General features: G+C 40.9%; 1 protein-coding gene across 9 annotated transcripts in view; it reads left to right on the top strand.

The window, feature by feature from the left end:
• The window catches only part of gphnb (gephyrin b), a 129,228-nt gene that overhangs the window by 21,989 nt on the left and 86,536 nt on the right, over positions 1-20,703 (top strand). For all 9 annotated transcript variants that reach the window (XM_088089246.1, XM_088089244.1, XM_088089247.1 and 6 more), the window contains exon 2: positions 18,824-18,902. In XM_088089246.1, coding sequence (XP_087945372.1) covers positions 18,824-18,902 — 79 coding nt within the window. The remainder of the gene's footprint in view (positions 1-18,823; positions 18,903-20,703) is intronic.

Here is a 20,703-nt window from a genome sequence, read left to right as displayed (position 1 = left end):
CTTAGCCAAAAGTGATAAAGAAATCAAGTATGTACATTATATTTGCTAAAGCTGATTAAGTTTCATATTTGTTTTTCTTTTCTGTGTTTTGGTTCATGTGCCCTCTGCATGCTGGTGTCTGAGTGTAAAGCAATACCACTTAATGTGCATCGGTAGGTTGTGTGTTTTTGTGGTGCAACAAGACTAACTGATTGATGACTCTTAATTATCCTGTTACGTCAAATGCAGGGGACTCTGGTTAGAGCTTTATGTGTATCATATCACTGTTCGCTACTTGTTGCTTTACAAAAGCAGAATTTAACACATCTTGCTCTACTGTTCCTCCTGCGTCCTCACCATGTTAACCATCTACAACAAAAAAAAACTTCTATCAGATATGATCCTCAAAGCCATCACACACCTAGCACTCATAATATCAAATGACACTGATCACCTCCTAAACCAATACTTTACGTTACTCAAACTGCTCAGAGACACACAACACTTACACTGAGAAGAGTTCACAGTTTTGGTCCTTCTGCAAAAATGCTCTGAACAATCTGCCTCGCTGACACTGTTATGAGCTTAAAATAACTGAATGATCGTATACATAAAGATTTTGTATACAGTCGATCTGTATGTTGCCATTTGTATGTCTGTATTTTTCTATCTGGATGTTTTTAAATGTGTTACTTTGTGTATCTGTATGTATTTGAGCTGTGAAAACAAATATCCCCACCGGGACAAACAAATCTAAATCATATTTTATGCTTCTCAACCTAATACTTACGGGAAGTGGCTTCTTAAAAACTGATGTTTTTTATGTGACATCTATTATTTTTATGTGTCAAATACATTTAATCAGCATTTCTTACTTTCTTCTCTTCATCTTATTTATAGGTTGTAGCGACAGTTGTGATTTTTTAAGAGGACATGTAATGTTTTCCCTTACTTTCTGTTATTCATATATATATATATATATATATATATATATATATATATATATATATATAAAATGAGGTAAACGTGTGGAAAAGTAACCCTTGTGATAAAAAAAACTCAGGACTCAGACCGTTCTAAATACTCTGTTTCCAACATTTTATTCTACTTCGGCATAAAGCTGACATCAGATGGTGACAGATGTCTTTATATGGTCATCTGCTCCAGGCACACTACTGCAAATGTTTGCATTATGTAGCCCATTAGGGTTGCGGCGATACTGGTTTTAAGGTATACTGTGATATGAAAGTTGAAGATTGTCATACCCTGAACATTTGCCTATATACAATATTGGGGGAAAAATGCAGCTGGATGAAAAAGCTCACCTTTATTTTAGTTATTTTCAAAAGGAGGGCTTTTTACCCATGGCAGCTCTCCAGCTGCCAGTCCACACTCCACATTTGGTCTGTACGGGGACTTGGACTGACGACCGTTCGGTTCCCATGCAAAGTCCCCACAGACTGATCTACTACATAACACCAACATGTAATCTTGGTTGCAGTTGTTGTTAATTTCTCTCTGATTTTGTATCATATTCATACTGGAACATGTCCAGTAATGTTTAGAGGTTTGTATTGGTGATTTTTAACTGAGGACTGTTATTCTCTGGCTGCACCGCTACATGAGGCTACACGCCAACATCAGGGAAACATGTAATCTTGGTTGCTGTTGTCAATATCTCCCCAATTATGGATCATATTCCTGCTGTAACATGTGCGGTTGTGTTTAAAAGGGGATTTTTCTAAAGTAGAAAGTGCCACTATTCTCTGTTACTGTCATTCCCTGGCTGCAATGACAGTGCAGAGACATGGAAATGCAGAAGACCCATAAACACTAACCAGTCAGAGAGGACTGAGCTTTTTCGGGAGGTGAGCTTAAAGAGACAGGCACTAAAATGCAGCATTTCGGACAGAGGGTGAATCCAGGTGTTCTGGTAAAAAAAATAAAAGTATGAACCTGGAAATGAGCATAATAGACCCCCTTTAATTCTGAACAGTTGTTTTTCGGGCTTGTCAGCGAATAAAAGGCAAATACAGATATTTGAGTTTGATTAATTTAAAACAAAAGTTACTTTTAAATAGTAAAAGCAGGGTTCCCACGGTCATAGTAAACCTGGAAAAATGACGGAATGTCAAAATCACATTTTCAAGGCCTGGAAAAGTCATGGAATTAGTGAAAAATCACTGAAAGTTTTAGAAAATTTTGTTGAAATTGTTAGACTAAGCCTCCGTGGATAACCCTCCATATAATGTAAACTTATTTTATATATATAACTTATTTTCAGAAGTAACATAGCTCAAATATGTCGATGTATGACATTTTATTTACCATCGTGTACTTTTCGTAATTTGTATGTTCAGAACCACAAGCAAAATCTAATTTATCACAGATATGCTGGGGTGATTGCATTCATACATCTAAGGAAATACATTATCTTATTCTGTATAGAGTGTGATACATGCCCTTATAAACAGTTCTTTTTCTCACCACTGAGTGCTTGTTCAACTATAAAGTGTACCATTAATCAAACACTACTTCTAGAATTGTTTCTATCTTGCACTGACAGACACATCTACTCTGGTTTTTATACTGTAGTAAACTGCATCATATGAGTGGCTGCACTCATGCGCTGCATATACAGCACATGCACTCATGTGTTCAGAAAACACACAGTGCACATTAACTTTCTGTGAATGTGTGTGTAAACAGCTGTTGGAAATGCCACGGAGAGCTGGCTTGCCGTGGGCCCTCTGCCATCGAAATGTCATGCTACATGGGGAAAAATGCTGTGATATCTCATCCATCCACAGCCCCACACACACACACACACACACGCACGCACACACACAGGCACACACCCAGCCTTCACATACTACATGCACACTCCTGCCTGGCTATATGATAATGCCACACGGAGCCACAGACACATTCATCACGCCTGTTGTCATTAGAAACAAGCCTCATTATACCGAGCCTGTGATTTATGATTAATATTCACAAGGGGTGTGGCGGATCGTCAAGCCCCTCCAATCCATTGATTTCATTGAGCAAGAAAAACAAAGAAGAGGAAGAAGATGGGGGCGGTTGAAGGGGAAATGTGTGTGTACGGGTGCGGTGTGATGTTTAAGCTGCGGGGGCATCCAGTCATGGCATGGGAAATGAGATAAAGGAGAGGGAAAGTAGAACGGGTGGTGTAGGGTGCCATATTCAAGGTCCCTATATTCCCTGGCGCTGTAAATTGTCTCTGGAACTTTTTTGCTGTGGCTTCATTAGTAAGTGTCTTTTCAATATTTATGGCCGTGTTAATAAAACATCAATACGAGAGGCCTTTGTGGAGAGCTGCAGGCTGTTGGGTGCTGCAGTCTCGGGCTTTTCACTGATATTTGGATGATAAAGAGAGGTTCAGGTGAGTGCTATGCAGAGTGTGAGAAGTGACTGAGAGTGGGTTGACTTAGGTAGATCCTGAAAAAACAGACTGTAGATAGTTTTTGGACACGCACTGCATCATGGTGAAGTTTAGTTCATGTCTAGAGAAGGTGAAAACAATATTTTCTGCTTTGAATGTTGGTGATTGCTGTGTTGATTGCGGGTGGGTGTGTTTTGTGATGGTTGCTGACCGTGGTGTTGAGATTCGGCCTCTTTTGTTTTGATGTATTCTTGTGGAAAATGACAATAGTAGCAGGCCTCTGGTGCCAGGGTGAACAGTCAGGATCAGTGCAATCTTTCTACCTATTTTTATGATGTCTGCAAATAAAGAAGCACTTCACCCACAAAATTATCATTATTATATCAATAACTCACTCCGATTTACATTGAATTTGTGAAGGAAACTTCTCACATGCCAGTGAATAAATATAAATATATAAATAAACAGTGAATAAAAAATCAAAAAAACACAAGCATTTTTGATATGAATTGGAGTGATGTACCCTTTTCCACCAGAATTAGTGCATGTGGGTTTTTTTCTTAAAACATGGGTAGACCTGCAAAAAATAGGCGGTGCGGGAAGTCCAGTTCATCAATCTACTACTTTTTGATTAATCAACTGATCATCAGTTGATCAAATGTTAAGACCTGTGGAGCCAAAAGTCATGTCCACCAACAAGCCAACACCCAAAGATATAATTTAACAATAATGTAAAACAGAGAAATGTGAAACAGAAAAGTGGCATTGCTCAAGGGCACTGGTCGAAAAACGAGACAGTGGTTGCACGGAGCTGTGTCCAGGTGGGAGTGTGTCCTGAGGACAGTCTTGCTCTCTGTGAAGCAGGAACCACTAAATGTTTGCATTTTTCTTTTTAATCGACTTAAAAATTATTAACCATTTATTGGACTTTGTAGCAAATGAATTTCCTGTCAGACTGACTAATTGACTGATCATGTCAGTAACAGTGAGACGCTCACCTCCCAGTATGAGTCCACATGCCTATTTGAAGTCTGTGTTTTTGTGTCTTAGAGTCCATTTACACCTTTACACCTCCATTGAGATAACGATAATACTTATTAATTCTATAAATCAGAGGACCCGTGATGAGATACTATTAACCAGATAACATCAAGATACAGATCACATGTTAATATCAGGTGCAGTGGGGTCTTAATGTTGCTGCCGTATATTTTCACTTCTGTGTCCCCCTTTACACATTGAAGAAAAATATCCAGATTTTATGCACTAGATATGATTAACTGATTACATTTACACCTGATAGTAGTATCTACATTAATATCCAATTGATATCTGATTGGATAGAGCGGTGCCCCATATACAGAGGTTGTATCCTCGCTGCAGCGGCTGCAGGGTCGAGTCCGGCCTCGGCCCTTTGCTGCATGTCGCCCCCCTCTCTCACTCCACCTTTCATGCTCAAACTGTCCTGTCCATTGAAGGCAATAAAAGCCCAAAAAATAATTTTTAAAAAATTGTGTTGACTTTGCTTGCTTTTTGAAGCGGGGAAAGAAAATAAAAGTTTAAAAATAAAAAATAAAAGAAAGTTACAAAATGCTGATAATGATATACGCACATATCTTTTCCACACAATTGCAGAAAACATCAAGTCTTTCCTGCAATGGAAGTGTAATGTACCACAATTTCTGAAATATGATTTCTAAATTTCAAACCAAAATATTAGATTCCTCCCACTTTAATGGGACAGTCTGACAATAGCCAAAACCAGGGCAAATGACCAATTTCAACTAATTAAAGTTGCATAACTAAAGCGTTATCTAGTGTTGGAAACTTACTTTTTTGTCCACTTGCCACTGTGGCTGGTGGATTCCAAAATCTACCCGCCCCTCAATAGATTAATTGCCACTTCCTTTCACAGTCATTCCCCACTTCATGATTTTGGCTGGACCGTAGTCTGCGCGGCCAGCCTTATAGAGGTGAAAGTGATTGTTTTTTTTGTTCTTTTGTTCGTTTGTGGTGAGTGAGTGATGAAGTTGCAGCATTGGTCAGAGTGACTGATGTGTGTGATGTTGTTGTTTCTCCATTGGTTGTTGTTGTTCTGAAATAAATAGGCGATGAAAGAGCCCTGGACGCTGACAGTCCCGTATTACTGTATTCCTCATTCTCTGTAGCCCGTGTAACATGGGAGGATGGTGGAAATGGCAAGCTAGATGGCTAACTAGCTATCAGCAGTCGATATGGCAGTTTGGGACGGAGGAGAGAGAAGATCACCTCTTCAGTTTGTTTGAGGAACAGCCCTGTCTCTAAGACACAAGCCTTATATTTATTTAGATGTTATTGACTAATATGTGTTACAATATCAAAACGTGTGGCACTATTGTTATAGAGAAGAAAATAAGACACGGATTGAAACTGAAGTGAATATTACATGTTACAGTGTCAGAGAGGGTGGCACCACAATGACAGAATTCTCCGTTCAGTAATCGGCGATGATAGGACAGTTCACGAACTATCACGACATTCTCAAGGTATTTCTCAAAAAAGAAGCCTTTAAAGAACAATTGATTTTTTTTTAAAGTAAATAATACAGAGAATGCTATAAAAAGTTTTAACGAGTATCAGAAAAACTCACCTCTGCTACAATATTCACAATAAATAATCTGCTCGAAATGCGTCATAATCTAACACTAACTTCCTGCAGTTAGGCATGTGGGTTTTTGTTTACAGGAGGGCTGTCAATGATATTATTTTGCATTACAAAACTGTTAGGAAGTCCATAATGATAAGGTGAGGTACTTCTTAGCAGTTTGTCTTGATTTGGAATCCGATGACAAATGACAAAGCAAAAAACTGCATGTGACGAGCATAGAGTGGACATGTAATGGGGAGACTCATGAGTAAACATTGAATCCATTTTCATTTAGATATATCGAGGCCAGAGGTCAAGGGACCCCTGTGAAATGGCCATACCGTTTTTCCATCGCCAGATTTAGCTTAGCCTAACTTTGGAGCGTTATTCAGCCCCCTTACTGACAAGCTAGCATGACATGGTTGATGCCACTGGACTCAGGTCCTCTAGTTTCATATGATATACTATCATCAGTGTAGCTTGAAAACTCATACCAGTACAGCCTCTTAAAGACAGAAACATTGGCCGGCGATTAATGCATAAGGCATTAATGAATGTATTAATTGCTGTTTATCAGCTGTTCTCTACAGTTACTGATATGAATGAAATATAATATAAAATATCCCTGAAATATATCAGTTATGCAGGGGTCATCAATGATACTAAAGAAGTCCCTGAAGAAAAAAGGCTGGGAATCACTGTACACGGTTTAGCCATATACTAACCTCGTCTTTTTCATTATCTCCCTGCTTCTTTCTTCTGCTAGCCTCCCCCTACCAGTCATTTCCCCATTTTACTACTCTCTCTCGCCCCCATCCTGCTTTCTTCTTCTGCCCTCCCTCTTTGCTCTCAGAGTATTCCCACCACTGCTCCCCTCTCTCCTCCCTGTTCCCCCTCCTCTCATCCAGCTTGAATTGCTCTCTTAATCCTGTCAGGCTCCTGCTCACCCTCCCACAACTCCACATGTCCATCCTACCACCTCTCCTCCTCACTCCTCAGCCTGGGATGGAGCTGCCTGTCCTCTCCGGGGAGACAGGGAAGGGGGAGAGAGTTGTGGGAGCCAGGGCCAGGACTGGGCCCTGCCTGCCTGGGACACAGCTGTGAAGAACAGAGCTGTCTCTTCCTCTCTGTCTTTCTTTCTCTGCACATCTGGTGCGTGGGGGGACTGGGCCATGTTTTGCTGTGTTGTTTTGTCCTTGGCTCAGCACGGTTGCCGGATTTTGGCCTGGCTACACTGGAGTAGGTTTGGATTTGAGATGCAGATCGGCCCACTGCTGTACCCACACGGATGAGCCGGGTTCCTTTGGTGTAGTAAGCGATGGTTATTAAGCCGATGGAGTAATTATTAGCTGCAGTATTAGCGTGGGCCCGGTGCATTTTTGGGCCGCTTCCCTCCGTAGTGTTCTTCAGTGGCTTGCTCGGCAGTAGCAGGTGGAGTGTCGCACTCCTCGCATTATGTAACTCCACCCCAATTTAGATCTGACTTCAAATAAATGAAAATCAAGCTGCTGGTTGGCTCCTTTCCCCGCGGATATAAATAGCATTTTCAAATCTTATCTAGAAACAGTGTTGTAGAGGGGAGAGGCTTTGAAATGCAGCCCGACGATTAGGATCCCATTGTTCCGCTCCACACCCCCTCCATTCTCCTGGCTGCTTACAGTAAGCCTGAGGATCTGTGTGTATGTGCCTGAGTGTGTAGCCCGCACATGTGCATGCATTCATCTGCATCACAGTGTGATTGAGATAGCAGCTAATGGTAAGATAGCATGTGCATGTGCGTGATGTCGTGGGTTTGAGAGTTTGTGAGTAATTGGGGTGTGTGTGTGTGTGTGTGTGTGTGTGTGTGTGTGTGTGTGTGTGTGTGTGTGTGTGTGTGTGTGTGTGTGTGTGTGTGTGTGTGTGTGTGTGTGTGTGTGTGTGTGTTGCTGGTGGGTGTGTCTTTGATGATGGATGCTGTGCTTCTGCTGCTTACCCCACTGCTCCTCTCAGAATTAACAAGGTTGCTAAGATACAGTGGGCTTATATTAGATTAGGTTATCTGCTGTTATTGCTGTTACTATATTTTACCCAGCACCGTGAAGCCTTTATTAATTTGGAAATTTACCCTGCCATGGAATGAAGATGCTGGTATTTGTGCACCACAGCTCCTCTCCTCTTCTGGCTAGGTGGGGGTTGTAGTACCGAAAGCCCCCTAGTCAGATGTCTACTCCACCCCATTACAATCTGGAGGCGGGTCCATACCTCTATTCATCATTAAGCCCATTTAATCTGAGGCCTGGGGCCCAGTGTTTCCATTTGACACAGAACAAGCCAGTAAAATAGGAGACAGGAGACAGTGATATCACTTTGGTTGAGGCTTATTGGTGTGCAGAGGTGTTGTCCCTCCCACCAGCAGATGTCAGCCCAATCCAGTGTTTGACCTCCATAGTAGCTTCTCCAGGGCTGGAGGGCCATTGGCACTGCTGTTAGCTGGTAAAGAACAGGAAACAATAGAGATGCCAAGTGGGCTGTTCAGACGGAGAAGGCGACGCACTGTTATCCAGCTCCACTTGTGGATTTGCACATTTTTCCTGCACATGTATTTATGTATTCACTGATTTTTGAACAAAATGAATTGAGCAATTTTGTTTGCAAAGTGTGCTGAATTGCGTTAATGAATATTTGTATCCAAAACATCCAATTACACCTATATTTTTTCCTTTGAAGAAGTATTTCACAGATATAAAAAAGGTCCTCGCATAAAACTAGGCCGTCTCTGCAGTAGAAAGACGCAGACAAAACAGAGAAAAAAGATTGTGGCATTCACTTTTGTTCAAGAGGTAGAAAACCTACAACTACCAGAATGCACTGCGCCATACCAGACCAATAAACTCTCCTGCTGGTAGGTATAGTAATGCGACCGTGTGACATAATGGAGACAGAGAACAAGTCACACTCTGACAGGGGGCGTGGGGGGCAAAAGGCGCCCCAATATGCAAATAGCAAGCTAAAAAAATTATATATCAGCATGGCAAAGAATTATTTTTGCACGTAATATCTCGCAGAGAAGAAATATTACATTGACAAACTGAATATTGTCATTTTATCTCAGTATTCCTTCCCCTTACCTTTCTAATCTTGAAGAACGTATTCTACTGAATGGCTGGAAGTGACATACTTTGATATTGGCAACTATTTAATCGAATCATAAGATCATTAGTTAAGCTAACAAAGATCACAACCAGGCATTTACATAGCTTAATAAGCTTCGACCTGAGCAGTTTGTCTTGCCAAATGAGTAAAATACTTGGTGCATATCGGCTTACTGAGTGTCAGGATCCGACTGCTGCACACTATCTTCATTCTTACACCTCACATCTTACTGCTTTAAAGTTCAGTTTTTCTATTCAGCAGCATTTAAAATCTTAGTTATGGATTATTTAACATGTTAGTAGTGTGTCTCGACACAAAGCAGCTTTTTGGTATTTCTGTTTTGCTTGTTAGCAGACATAAATGCCAAGGAGGCACGTAGTAGTAGTAGTAACAGAATTTGATTTATATTTGATGAGTGCTGCTTAGTTTTACTGTTTGATCTGGGTTTTTTTTGTTTTTTTGGTCTTCACTACATAGTTGTTTTCACTATATAGGAAGCAGTATGGCACCCACTTCCTGTTCACAAACTCTTGCTTTTACATCTACACAAAGCATTTAAAAGTGTTTCAGAAAACTTCTTAAGAGAGGCAGTGCAGTGACATAATCTTAAATTTATATTTGATCAATACTATCTAGTTTTACCATTTGATCCGATTTCAGTCAGAGAGATAGAGAGAGAAAAAATGAAAGAGAGGCAGCCTGTCTCTATATTTGCTTTTATACCAGGGATCCAGGAGCCCAGGGGCCAGACGTAGCATCCCCGTACAAGTCAGATGTATGCAGGGGTGTTTGTAGCAATTGTGGATATTCAGCGTCTGGGGGATCCCCTCCTGGCACCTTCTTACTTATTTTCATTGTGAACTAAAAACTGGTTGGGGGGGGGGGTTGAGTATCACTGTTCTGTACTCCTCTATGGATGGTGGAAATACAAGCTGTAGTTTAAGCAGCAGCCAAGAGCCTGCTAAACTCTGACGGGTGTCACAAATACGTCATTTGGCAGAGTGTCGCTGGGTTGAAAGCTTGCTGAAAATTGGAGAAGTATCCCTTTAAAAGCAGCAGGCTATAGTGCCGTGATGATGTATACACACTGTCATAATTGGAGTGGAAGCAGACTTTGGCACAAGCAACTTTAAGCGATGTGTCTTGCACTGTGATTTGTAGTGCGTGGTGTGTAAAATTGCTGATCCATGGCAAGGTGTCCAAGACTGTGTGTGTGTGTGTGTGCGTAAGTGTGTTCATATACCTGATAAAAGTGTGAGTCTGTATTTGTTGTGTGACATTTCCTGATGTGTGTAAATGCATGGACACGCGCACTGTGCATGTAAGATGTGTCTGCGAGAAGACCTGCTATAAGGGAAAACCCCATTAGTGTGGGATCCCAGGGAGATAATGAGCGCCGACTGCTTTATGTTCTGGAAATGATTGAGTGGAACATAGTAGCAGTTTATGAATCTGCTGCTGGCTAACAGACTGACAGCACTTAGCCTGCTAGCTAACATAGAGTATCTGTATCAGAAAAAGATACCTAACCTAACTACAAACTGCATCCGCATTACTTGTTCTACAGACTGCATCATGTGTTTGTATGAAGAAGTGTCAAAATTAAGGATGATCAAAAAGTCAGGCTGTGTTCACATTGACATACTAACATGCTATTCAAACTCAGTATGACGTAAGATTGAGTATGTAGTGCGATTCAGCTGCATAGTATGGCGATTTTGTGTATGCGTGAAATGCCTGGATGTATGCTAGATTAGCAAGAGTTGCTGTTTTTGAGACCAGAGCACACCCACCCCAAAATACATGCAGCTCTTCAGACTGTCCAATAGACCAGAACGGCACACACACATATCAAGGTCATGCCCCTTTTAGGGAGGTAGAAAGCAGAAAATCTTATAGATGTTAGTGCAGTTTGACATGTGTTTGGATTGTAATTTTGAGAAGTTTGCATGCATTTATTTTTTGTTATACAAACATCGGTGTCATGCAGTGGTGGATGAAGTACTTGAATGCCATACTTGAGTAAAAGTACAGATATCTTACCAGGAAATTACTTAAGTAGAAGTTAAAGTCATATATTAGAACGTCATCTTAAAGTGTCTGATATTTTCTGTACTTAATTATCAAAAATGTTTTCTTGATATTAAATGAAACCAAGTATTGAAAGTGAATGCTGAGTAAAATTCTTGCAATAAAAAAGAAAGCGATCAGAGGATAACTAAGTATATTTCCTCATAACATACACCACTTTAAAATGGAAGAAAAACAGGGTCTTCCTCACAACTTAAAGGATTTAAAGAAAAAAAAAGCATTTTTTTCTCCTTACCAGCTATTGCTTAATTTGTCAATATTTTGCTCTAACTAACTAAAGTGCTTAGGGGACGGAGAAAAAGTGAAGTAACCAGAAATATGAATACTCAAGTAAAGTACAGATACTCCCAGAAAATAACAAGGTGTTATTTCTTTCTTATATGACAACATTGGTTTTATGAACAAGTCTCATTATTGTCATGTGACCTTGCCTGAACCTGAGCACTCAGGATACTTTCACAAATGAAGGTTCATTGCCGTCATGTCCCTTCAGTCTTCCCCATGCGAGTGGTTCAATGACCCATCACAGTGGCCTGATACTGCTTATGTGGACATCTAATTGAATCACCAGGCATGATGTTGTGTGTAAATAACCAGCCTGTTAATAGCCAAATGTTGGATCTAAAAGGCAGTCATTTGGTTGGAGACGACAGTCTGACGCTGCTGTACTGTCTGACTGTACTGCAACAGCCTCCCACTCAAGCTAACGTTGGCTATCCATCAGTAGTGACTGTCACCAGCATCATTTACCACACTGACAGTGAATATTCACGTATTTTACATTCTCCAAATCTCAGTGTGGAAGCTGATTTAACCACCACAGCTTTTCTGCACTTTCCTTTTTCTCTCCTGATGTGGAGATTCTTTTCCCCAAAAGGGGGTGCAGCATTGGGGATGACAGGATGCCGGCCTGGTCTATGATGGACTGCTGGGCAAACAGTTTGAATAATTAACCCATGGATAAAATAATTACGGACATGGTAACATTAAAAAAAAAAATGAAGAGGAATAGCGCAGGGGTTCACATATGTAGAAAATATCGCTCAGACAGGTAACTTGTGATGCAGAGAAGATGTAATGCCTGAGTATACGGCATTCTTAACCATTCAGTTAATATGTGCCATGCAGTACATGCAGACTGAGTATTATTTGTAGTATGTTAGCGTGCAAATTTAAACACAATGTCAGTATGCATAGGCAATAGAAGTGTGCTGTCAGTGTCTTATACTGAAATACAAAGAGGATGAGCTATTAACAGCAGGCAATGTTGGTGAAACAGCTATTGAATGATCTTTGAAAACTAAAAAAAATCTATTTTTCTCTATTTTTGTTTGATTGGTGGGATCGTTTCAATTTAAAATTTGTTGGCACACATTGCATCATTTCCTGTTACTAAAAAATAATGCTGAGGTGCATTTATTTTTAACTGTCAACCTTTAGGCGGTAATCTCGCTAACAAAGCTATATCACAAATTATCACACAACAGGTTTTTTTTGTTTTGACGTCTTCACACAACCAGCTAGCTATGATTTTATTTGACTCTTGCTCTCTTATGGTGTAAAACAGGTTGTTGTGGATTGAAGTAGAGGTTCTCTGACATCAGCCTGTATCATACAGAAGGCTAACCCGCTTGCTAACGGACCTACCTGTAGTCTAGTTACTTTAATTCTTTTAACTTTACCAAATAAAGTGGAATAATTTCATTCTGATGCCAAAGTCCCACTTCTTGACAACAACATATTTAGTTCTTGGAAGTTAGATGAGAGAAATTTCTGCATAATTGTGTCACATTTTCCAGTGAAGTAAATATTCCAATCCTTTTCTTAAGTAAAACAGGCAGTGCCACTCTGTGGAAATTCTCCATTATAAGTGCAAGTCATTCAAAACCTTTAAAAGTAAATGCAAGAATTAACAGCAAAACTTACTTGAAGTTTCAAACTTAACAGTACTAATTTTGCAGCGGAAATAGTCCCCGTCAGTGTTGTACCATGAGATTTTTTTGGGATAAATATTACTGTGCCATTGATGTGTTAAAGTTGATTTTTAATGTTGTGCTCATGTTAACTCCTTTATATGCTTTTCAGTATGTACAGCAATATTCTTTAAGATTATCATATGTTTGTCGCATGACTATCCAGAGGGAACCAAAAATCTTTAATATTAATGTTTAATAATCTTTAATAATATTTATATTGTTCCATTCCTCTTTTCTTCTCCTTTAAGCAATAATTCCCTCTGTGGTTTTCCTTGTATTTTCGCTTCCTCCCTGATCAGCTTTCTTTGGTCTCTTGATGTCTTCCCCTGTGTCCTGATCTCTCCTGCTCTGCTATGGCTTAGCGATTAACCCTTAAGGAGTGCGCACAAGTGTTTGTGTTTGGGTGTGCACGTCTAGATCCCACGTGTGAGTGGTGTTGCCCTGCGTAATGCTTCTGAAGTACAGGCCTCCTGCTCTCCTCCCACTGCTGTAGCCCGGGGACATCCAGGCTTCTGCACTCACACACTCACAGGTGGAGGCAAATATGAGATGATAGGAGTCGATACGGGCACAGGCACCAGAAAATAGATAACAAATTGAAAAATTATTACAATTACAGAGATGCCTATATGGATGAATACAGTGTGGTTTAAGATGTCAAGATACTCCATCTCAAGCATGTAAAATCACAGTTTTTCTATTTGTTCTCAGGTATTTTGCGTACTGTTATTATGTTTTCTTTATTTGATTTTCAATACTGTAGTTATTTCAGTTTGTTTTTTTAGATTTATACCAGGGCTCCTCGCAGCATTGATTTTGGAAAGCGCATGGTAATTGTTATTCAGAGCGGGTTCATTTTTGACCTTGAAAACATAAGTTTGGACAAAAACTATCCACCTACTGATGGTGTTTTTCTGGAGCTTTCGACCACATCTTATTAATTAATGAACGCACACAAAAGAAGGCGAAAAAGAAAAAAACACGAAAAGAAGAGGACAAAAACTGAAATACATCCCCAGAGACAAAAAAACATGTAGCTACATATTAACATCAGCGAAACGTAATTTTGGTCGCCGGTATTGTTAATATTTCCATGATTTTGTACCATATTCCTGCTGAAGCATGACCAGTTTTGGTTCAGAGGTTTTTCTTTATGATTATTTCTCAGTAAAATTATACTCCTTTACATTCATTCCCCAGCTGCAATAACGGTGCAGAGTGTGCAGATAATGGAAGGCCCGGAAATGTTGCCCAATCAGAGCAGACTGGGCTTCTTTGTGACGGGGTCTTAAGGAGACAGGCACTTGAAAAAAGCATTTTAGACAGATGATGAAGACAGGTGTCCAAGCACAGAGGGTATGAGAAAAAGCAGTTGTTTTTGAACATTAAACATGTAAACATGTTCGAGTAGAAACCTAAAATACAAGCATGAACCCTGAAAATGAGCATCATGGATCCCCTTTAAAGGGACATTTTGCTGATTTTCAACCAGCTATGAATCTAACCAGTGCCTACATATCCTGGCTTTTACCGGCTCTCAAGCTGTTGCTTGAACTACAGGCTGCACATCCCCATTTTCCACCAGCGGTGCCGCCAGCAGTGCGGACAAAAAGTATACAGCTGAGCGTCTGGTGAGGCATGATGCATTCTGGTAGTTGTAGATTTTCCACCTTTTGAGCAAAAACCTCATTTTTCTCTGTTTTCTCTGGTCATGTAGCATCAATTTCAAAAGTATTTTCATTTTTACTTTTACTTTCTACTGCACAGATGGCTTAGTTTTATGTAAGGACTCTCTTTGTATCTGTGAAATACTTCTTTAAGTGTTTGACCCCAGAATAACAGGATGATGTTCAGATAGTATGAACCGGTCTCAGCTCTGACAACTGTCTGTCTGCCCTTAGTTGTCTGTCCTCTGGTGGTTGTCCAGCCATGTAGAAGCATTGACCTTTAGCTTACTCTGTACTGTATGAACCATGGGGAATAGCACCCTCTGGGGTGGAACGGGGTCACTGCATTACGTCTTCACTGTGAATATGACGTTGGACTTGAGTGGCTGCTCAGGGATCAGGTTTGACTCTGAACTAGTGGGAGGGCAGGAAGCAAAGTGGACGTCTGCTGTGATGACTAAATCCGTGGTTTCTCCCAAATTGTGGGTTTAGGGTCGGACACCAGAGATGCTGCAGTGCACGGCGATATTTGAGGACAAAGCTAAGCTGCAGATTTACCTGAAGAAAGGTGCATGGGCGGAGCTCGGGGAGGCAGGAGGGAGCAAACGTCATGAATTTTTGTGCACCTTTTTCCCCTCCCCTCTCGCTCCTCTTCCTCCATCCTCCCTCCCTCTTCCCCCCGTCTCTTCCCCCTGTCTTCAGCTCTTGCACAGGATCACATTAATATTCCTTTGAAGCCTGTTTCAACTGCAGCCAGATCTCCCTCTCTTCCACTCCTTCTCTCCCTCTTTTTTTTGTCCCCCTCCTTTTTCTCCTCTCTTGCTTTCGGATTCTTTTCGGTGCTATTGTTTTGCAGAGGGGATCACTTTCCCACCATTTCTGCTCACCCGGTGCAGCTGGGAGGGGCAGTTTTATTACCTTCACTCAGGAGTTCCCCTTTTTGCACACATGCACACACACATGTGAGCACACAAACACACACACACACACACACACACACACACACATAGAGGGGTGGTGGGTACCGATGCCTTTGACAGAGCGTGTTGATTGGTTCAGAATGGTTGCTGCCTCTTGTAGGAGAGTGGAACGGCTATTTTTAGATCAAGGGGTAGCTGGGAGAGAAAGACTGAGGAGGGCTCTGTGTGTGTGTGTGTGTGTGTGTGTGTGTGTGTGTGTGTGTGTGCGTGAGAGAGAGAGAGAGAGTGTGTGTGTGTAAGGAATACTGCAGTCTTGAAGGAAGTTCCCTCTTCACACACATACACGCAAATACACACATGCACTTATGCAGCAGTGCCCCTCTAAAGCCAGGGTGGTGTGTATCCATGTGCTTACTCCCCTTTTTCTCTCCTCCCTCAATTTTTTTTTCCTCTCGCTGTATCTCGCCTCCCCCCCTCCCTCCCCGCAGTCTCTCTGTCTCTCTTGTTTCTCCCTCTCTTTTCTGAGCTGGCTCGGTGTGCAAATGTCAGCACTCTCCCATTTATTTGCCAGAGCCCAGAGCAACGTCCTGCACCCTCTGTTTACCTCTGTCTCCACAGCGCTGCCCCACCATCACCGCTCCTTTTTTCCTCAACCCCCTTCCCCTCCTCTTTTAAAAATCCCTTCCATCCTCTTCTCCACCCCAATCTCCCATTTTCATCTCTCTCATCCCTCCATCCTCCAGCTCTGTTGCATCCCTTCCCCTCACATCCCCCCTCTTTGCCATCCCACTTCGTTTTTTTACACCATTCTTGCTTCACCCATCCACTCACCCCATCCCTCCGCCCCTCCTCCTCTCGTTCATGGATCATGGCACTTCATTGGAGTAACATCATGACATTTCCAGTCTTGTCTACAACTAGCGCGTCAAGTTTTTTTGGATTAAATCCACTGCACCACAACCGCCACCATCATCATCCCGCCCTCCGGTGGTGCTTGGTTTTGCATCTATTTTAAGACACGAGCGTGTCCGTTCACGTTTGGCCCCGTCAGATCACAAAACACCTTGTCCCTCTCTTCATCCTCCTCGCCTGTCTCTTTCTGTCTCCTCTCACTTTTTTTTCCATTTTCCTCTCCCCATGTCTTTCTTCCTGTCTCAGTCTATCCATCACTCTATCCGTCTGTGATCACCGTGATGACTCATGTGGCCCGCACCTGCTCTGCAGTCGAGGGGCTGCCGTGGTTTAGTAAGGAGAGGTTGGAGACGATGAAGGTGTGGCTTCAAATTGGTGCGGTGTGATCAAAAAGTGTGCAGGGTGAAGGTGATGTCAGTGTTTCCTTTATTCTCATAGTGGTCATGCTTGATTTGCAACATTGTAAAAAAAAAAAAAAAATTCAAAAGACACTGTGGACATGATTTTTATATACAGGCTCACCTGCCTTAATACTAGGGCTGGCTATCAGTATCAAACACCTTTAAGGTATCTACCGAAGTTACCAGATACCAAGTGGAATAAAACGTCTCCAGTCTAACAATACCTGCATTTGATTCTTTCAAAGAGAGTAATTCATTCAGATTTACCGACATGGTAAACAACAGAAATGTTAATTCCCTATGAAGTGGTTAGAAAGTCCAAATGTATTCAGTCCTCAATTATTTCTATTAATTTAGTCCATAAAGATCTGCCAGGTGTTAAGGAAAACCAAAATAGTTTTTTAAGAAAACAATCCAAGTTGTGAATATTTTTTTTAAGAGGGTAAAGAGAGGTGTTGTGTTGTTATGCCAGTTGCTGTAATCCTCGGGTGCTGTAAAACATAACTCTCTCGCTCTCACTCTCTCTCACAGTCTGTCAGCACTAGATCAAATGAATGAGCCCTTATTTGATAGCCTAACTTTTTTATGAAAGGAAGTTTTTTGTGAGTTAGTATTTCAGCACTGCTAGTTTCCTGGTCTGCAGTAATACAAAATCCAATGGAAAAATCCTATAGACTTTTTGATGAGGGAGCCAGGGTAAGGCTGACTTTCACTTTGGCCTACAGAAAAAAACATCATCCCTGGGGTACTCCATTACTGTGTGACTGAGTTGTGTGACGCTACAGTCTCAATGATTCTGAGGCTGTACCTGCAGACTTGAGCAAAGGTGTAGTTACACTGCATTTAATTCAAACACATATGAGCAATGCTTGTTCTGCCACAGATGTTACTTCTGCTGTTTGAATGTAGAAATTTAGTGTGATTTGTGGTGTGGCCTTGATGGTTTGGAAAAAGAAATGAGAGAGCGGATGCCAGTCCAAATATAGGCCAGTTGAGATCAGTGATTTAAACAAATGAAAGCCTTGGACATTACTTTAATTTTTATGGAATACTATATGCCAGTCTGTCAACATGAAAGATAGCAAATGAAGCACACATTTGGTATCAGTATGGCTTTAAGGTGCCTGGTATTGCTAATGGTATCATAATTTTTCAAATGATACCCAGCCCTTCTAAATACAGTCAAAACTGACAAGTAGGAGCATCATATCCTTAGACACAATGGACGAGCCCTTTAAGTCGAAGATACAGTTTTTTCCCCACAAGTGTGAAATTTGGATCAAGATGTAAGCAGGAATACAGAAACAGCACATTAAGAGATGTTGCTTGGATCCAAGCATCTTAGATGTTGTTCATCTAGTTTTCATCATCTGATCAGAGAAAGATTGTTGTGGTCTGATGCGTCATTTTCTTCATCTGATGATCAGCTCAGTCTCTCACCTTGAGTTATCACACGTAGCCAACCATGACACAGTTTCGAAAATCAGAAAATAGTAATTTTTGATATTGCAAAGTGCAAGCTGGCATGAGAGTAAAGGATTTTTAGGAAGAAAAACATTTCAGGTTTTAGATAACTAGTTAAGTCTTTCCTCCTAATAGTCACATTTATGGGAAAGAATCATTTACTGTTTGGACAATACCTGTGATGCATCGATGGCAATTTGCGTTATAGCCTTTATTGAATTTTCTTCCGTCTCTCTCTCTTTTTTCCAGTTAGCGACAGCTGTTTTCGGAACCTTGCAGAGGACCGCAGTGGCGTCAACCTCAAAGATCTCGTCCATGATCCCTCCCTGTAAGTATTGGCCTTTTCATGACACATCAGCCTACAGAAATGAAAAACACCAGGCAACACCTTCATGCACACAACCGTTTATTCCAGAGTTAAGTCCTCTAAGTAACCTTTAATCCACAACACAAAAAAATATTAACAGGCTCTGTGTCTGTGTGTGTGTTTGTGTGTGTGTGCAAGCCGTTTTCTTTTTGTACAACCAAGAAACTAAAAATATCTCTTCAACACAACATGTCGGGGCTCGGTGTCGCCCTATGGAGAGAAATTCCCAGCATGCATGGCAACAACAAAAGAGCCACAGCACTCTTCTGTTTAAGGATGACACTCAGTAGCAGGGAGAAGTTATTATTTGCTAAAAGAAGCTGAAAGAGGGGAAATCAACACTTGTTCCAGTTAACAGGGATCAGTGACAAAAGAGCAAGTAGATCCCACAGCAAAACAATAATCTTCATCACAACTGATCTTTAAGTGTATGTCCAAAGAAACTAAATCCTGAAAACTTTCTTCTTGTGCTAAATATTGTAAGTATTGTAATTAAAATATTGTTTTTGCAGCTTTTCAGTAGGTTTATAGGGTGTAGAGTGTCATAGACTGTTTATAAAAAATATTTTAAAAAATATAGAAAAATAAAAATGACCAAATACTTTAAATTAAAATAAAAAAGAGATTGTATATACTTACCACTTACCCCCACAAAGCAAAAGTGAAGCCAAAATATCCTGGATATAACCGCTGCCATCTTGCCCTTGTGATGTAATTTGGAGCCAGAGTCTGCGCAGTAATGATCTCACGGTGCAGAAGTTCCCTCCCATACACATGTCAGCCCATTTACATGCAGCGCCATTGATCGTGAGCACACCAATAGGCACAGACAGCTGTCAATCATTGGATCAAGTCCCCTTTTTATAGCATCATGTAACGAATTAAACCAAACTTAAAAAGTTCATGGGTTTTTTTGTGGTGAGGAGAGAAAGCCACATTACTTGTTTCCATTTATTCCTGTCGCTTGCTTTGAAAGTGCCACAATGGATCGATCCCTGTCTGTTGTGGCGTATAGTTTTTAACTTCATGAATCATTCATTTCAGAACGCCTATGTTGAAGTTGAAATCTGTGTATATCTCCTAATTTCACAACAAAAAAACAGGATAAGGCGGCTGTGTCAAAATAAATTCTTTTTTTTTTTTTTTTAACAAACTTGACATGTTCATGAGTCACTTGCAGTCCATTCAGAAAGGACCCACAACCCACTTTAGACCAAGACCCTCCAGTTGGAAACCACTGCTCTGTAATGGCATTTCTATGTTTTATGTTATGTTTTATGCAGCAGTATTACCCCAAATAGAACTAAGGGGCCTGACCCAAACCAGCTCTACAGTTACACCTGTGTCCACATACTTTTGGCCATAATAATGTCTACTAAATATTTCAACCTACAGTCTACAGTAGAAGAATATATATATATTTTAAGTCAGTTTTGGTGTCACTAAGATTTAGATGTGAAACTGTAGTCTTAAATCGATGCACGTATCACGTTGCCTCTGGAAAAGCAGCCTCAGCCTGTGACTGACTCAACACGACAAACTTTGACCCTGCAACATGCAGCCTCAGACACGCTTCTCTACACATCCACATCATTCTCCATTCAGCCATTGATTTGCTGGAGCTCCCCTGCTCCACTGTCACAATATCACACCAGTCAATATCACTGGAGTGTCACCAGTCTCCCACCATGGGACCCTGGACGGATCCATGCTTGTCATGACCTTTACGGTATGTTTATTTTGAGGCTGATGTGTAATGTAT

The sequence above is a fragment of the Plectropomus leopardus genome, chromosome 16 (genome assembly GCF_026936395.1).
Source record: "Plectropomus leopardus strain MGB_pleo_1.0 chromosome 16, ASM2693639v1, whole genome shotgun sequence".
Lineage (NCBI taxonomy): Eukaryota > Metazoa > Chordata > Actinopteri > Perciformes > Serranidae > Plectropomus > Plectropomus leopardus.
The sequence above is the reverse complement of the archived record's forward strand: the minus strand, read 5'-3'. Positions and strand labels throughout refer to the sequence as shown.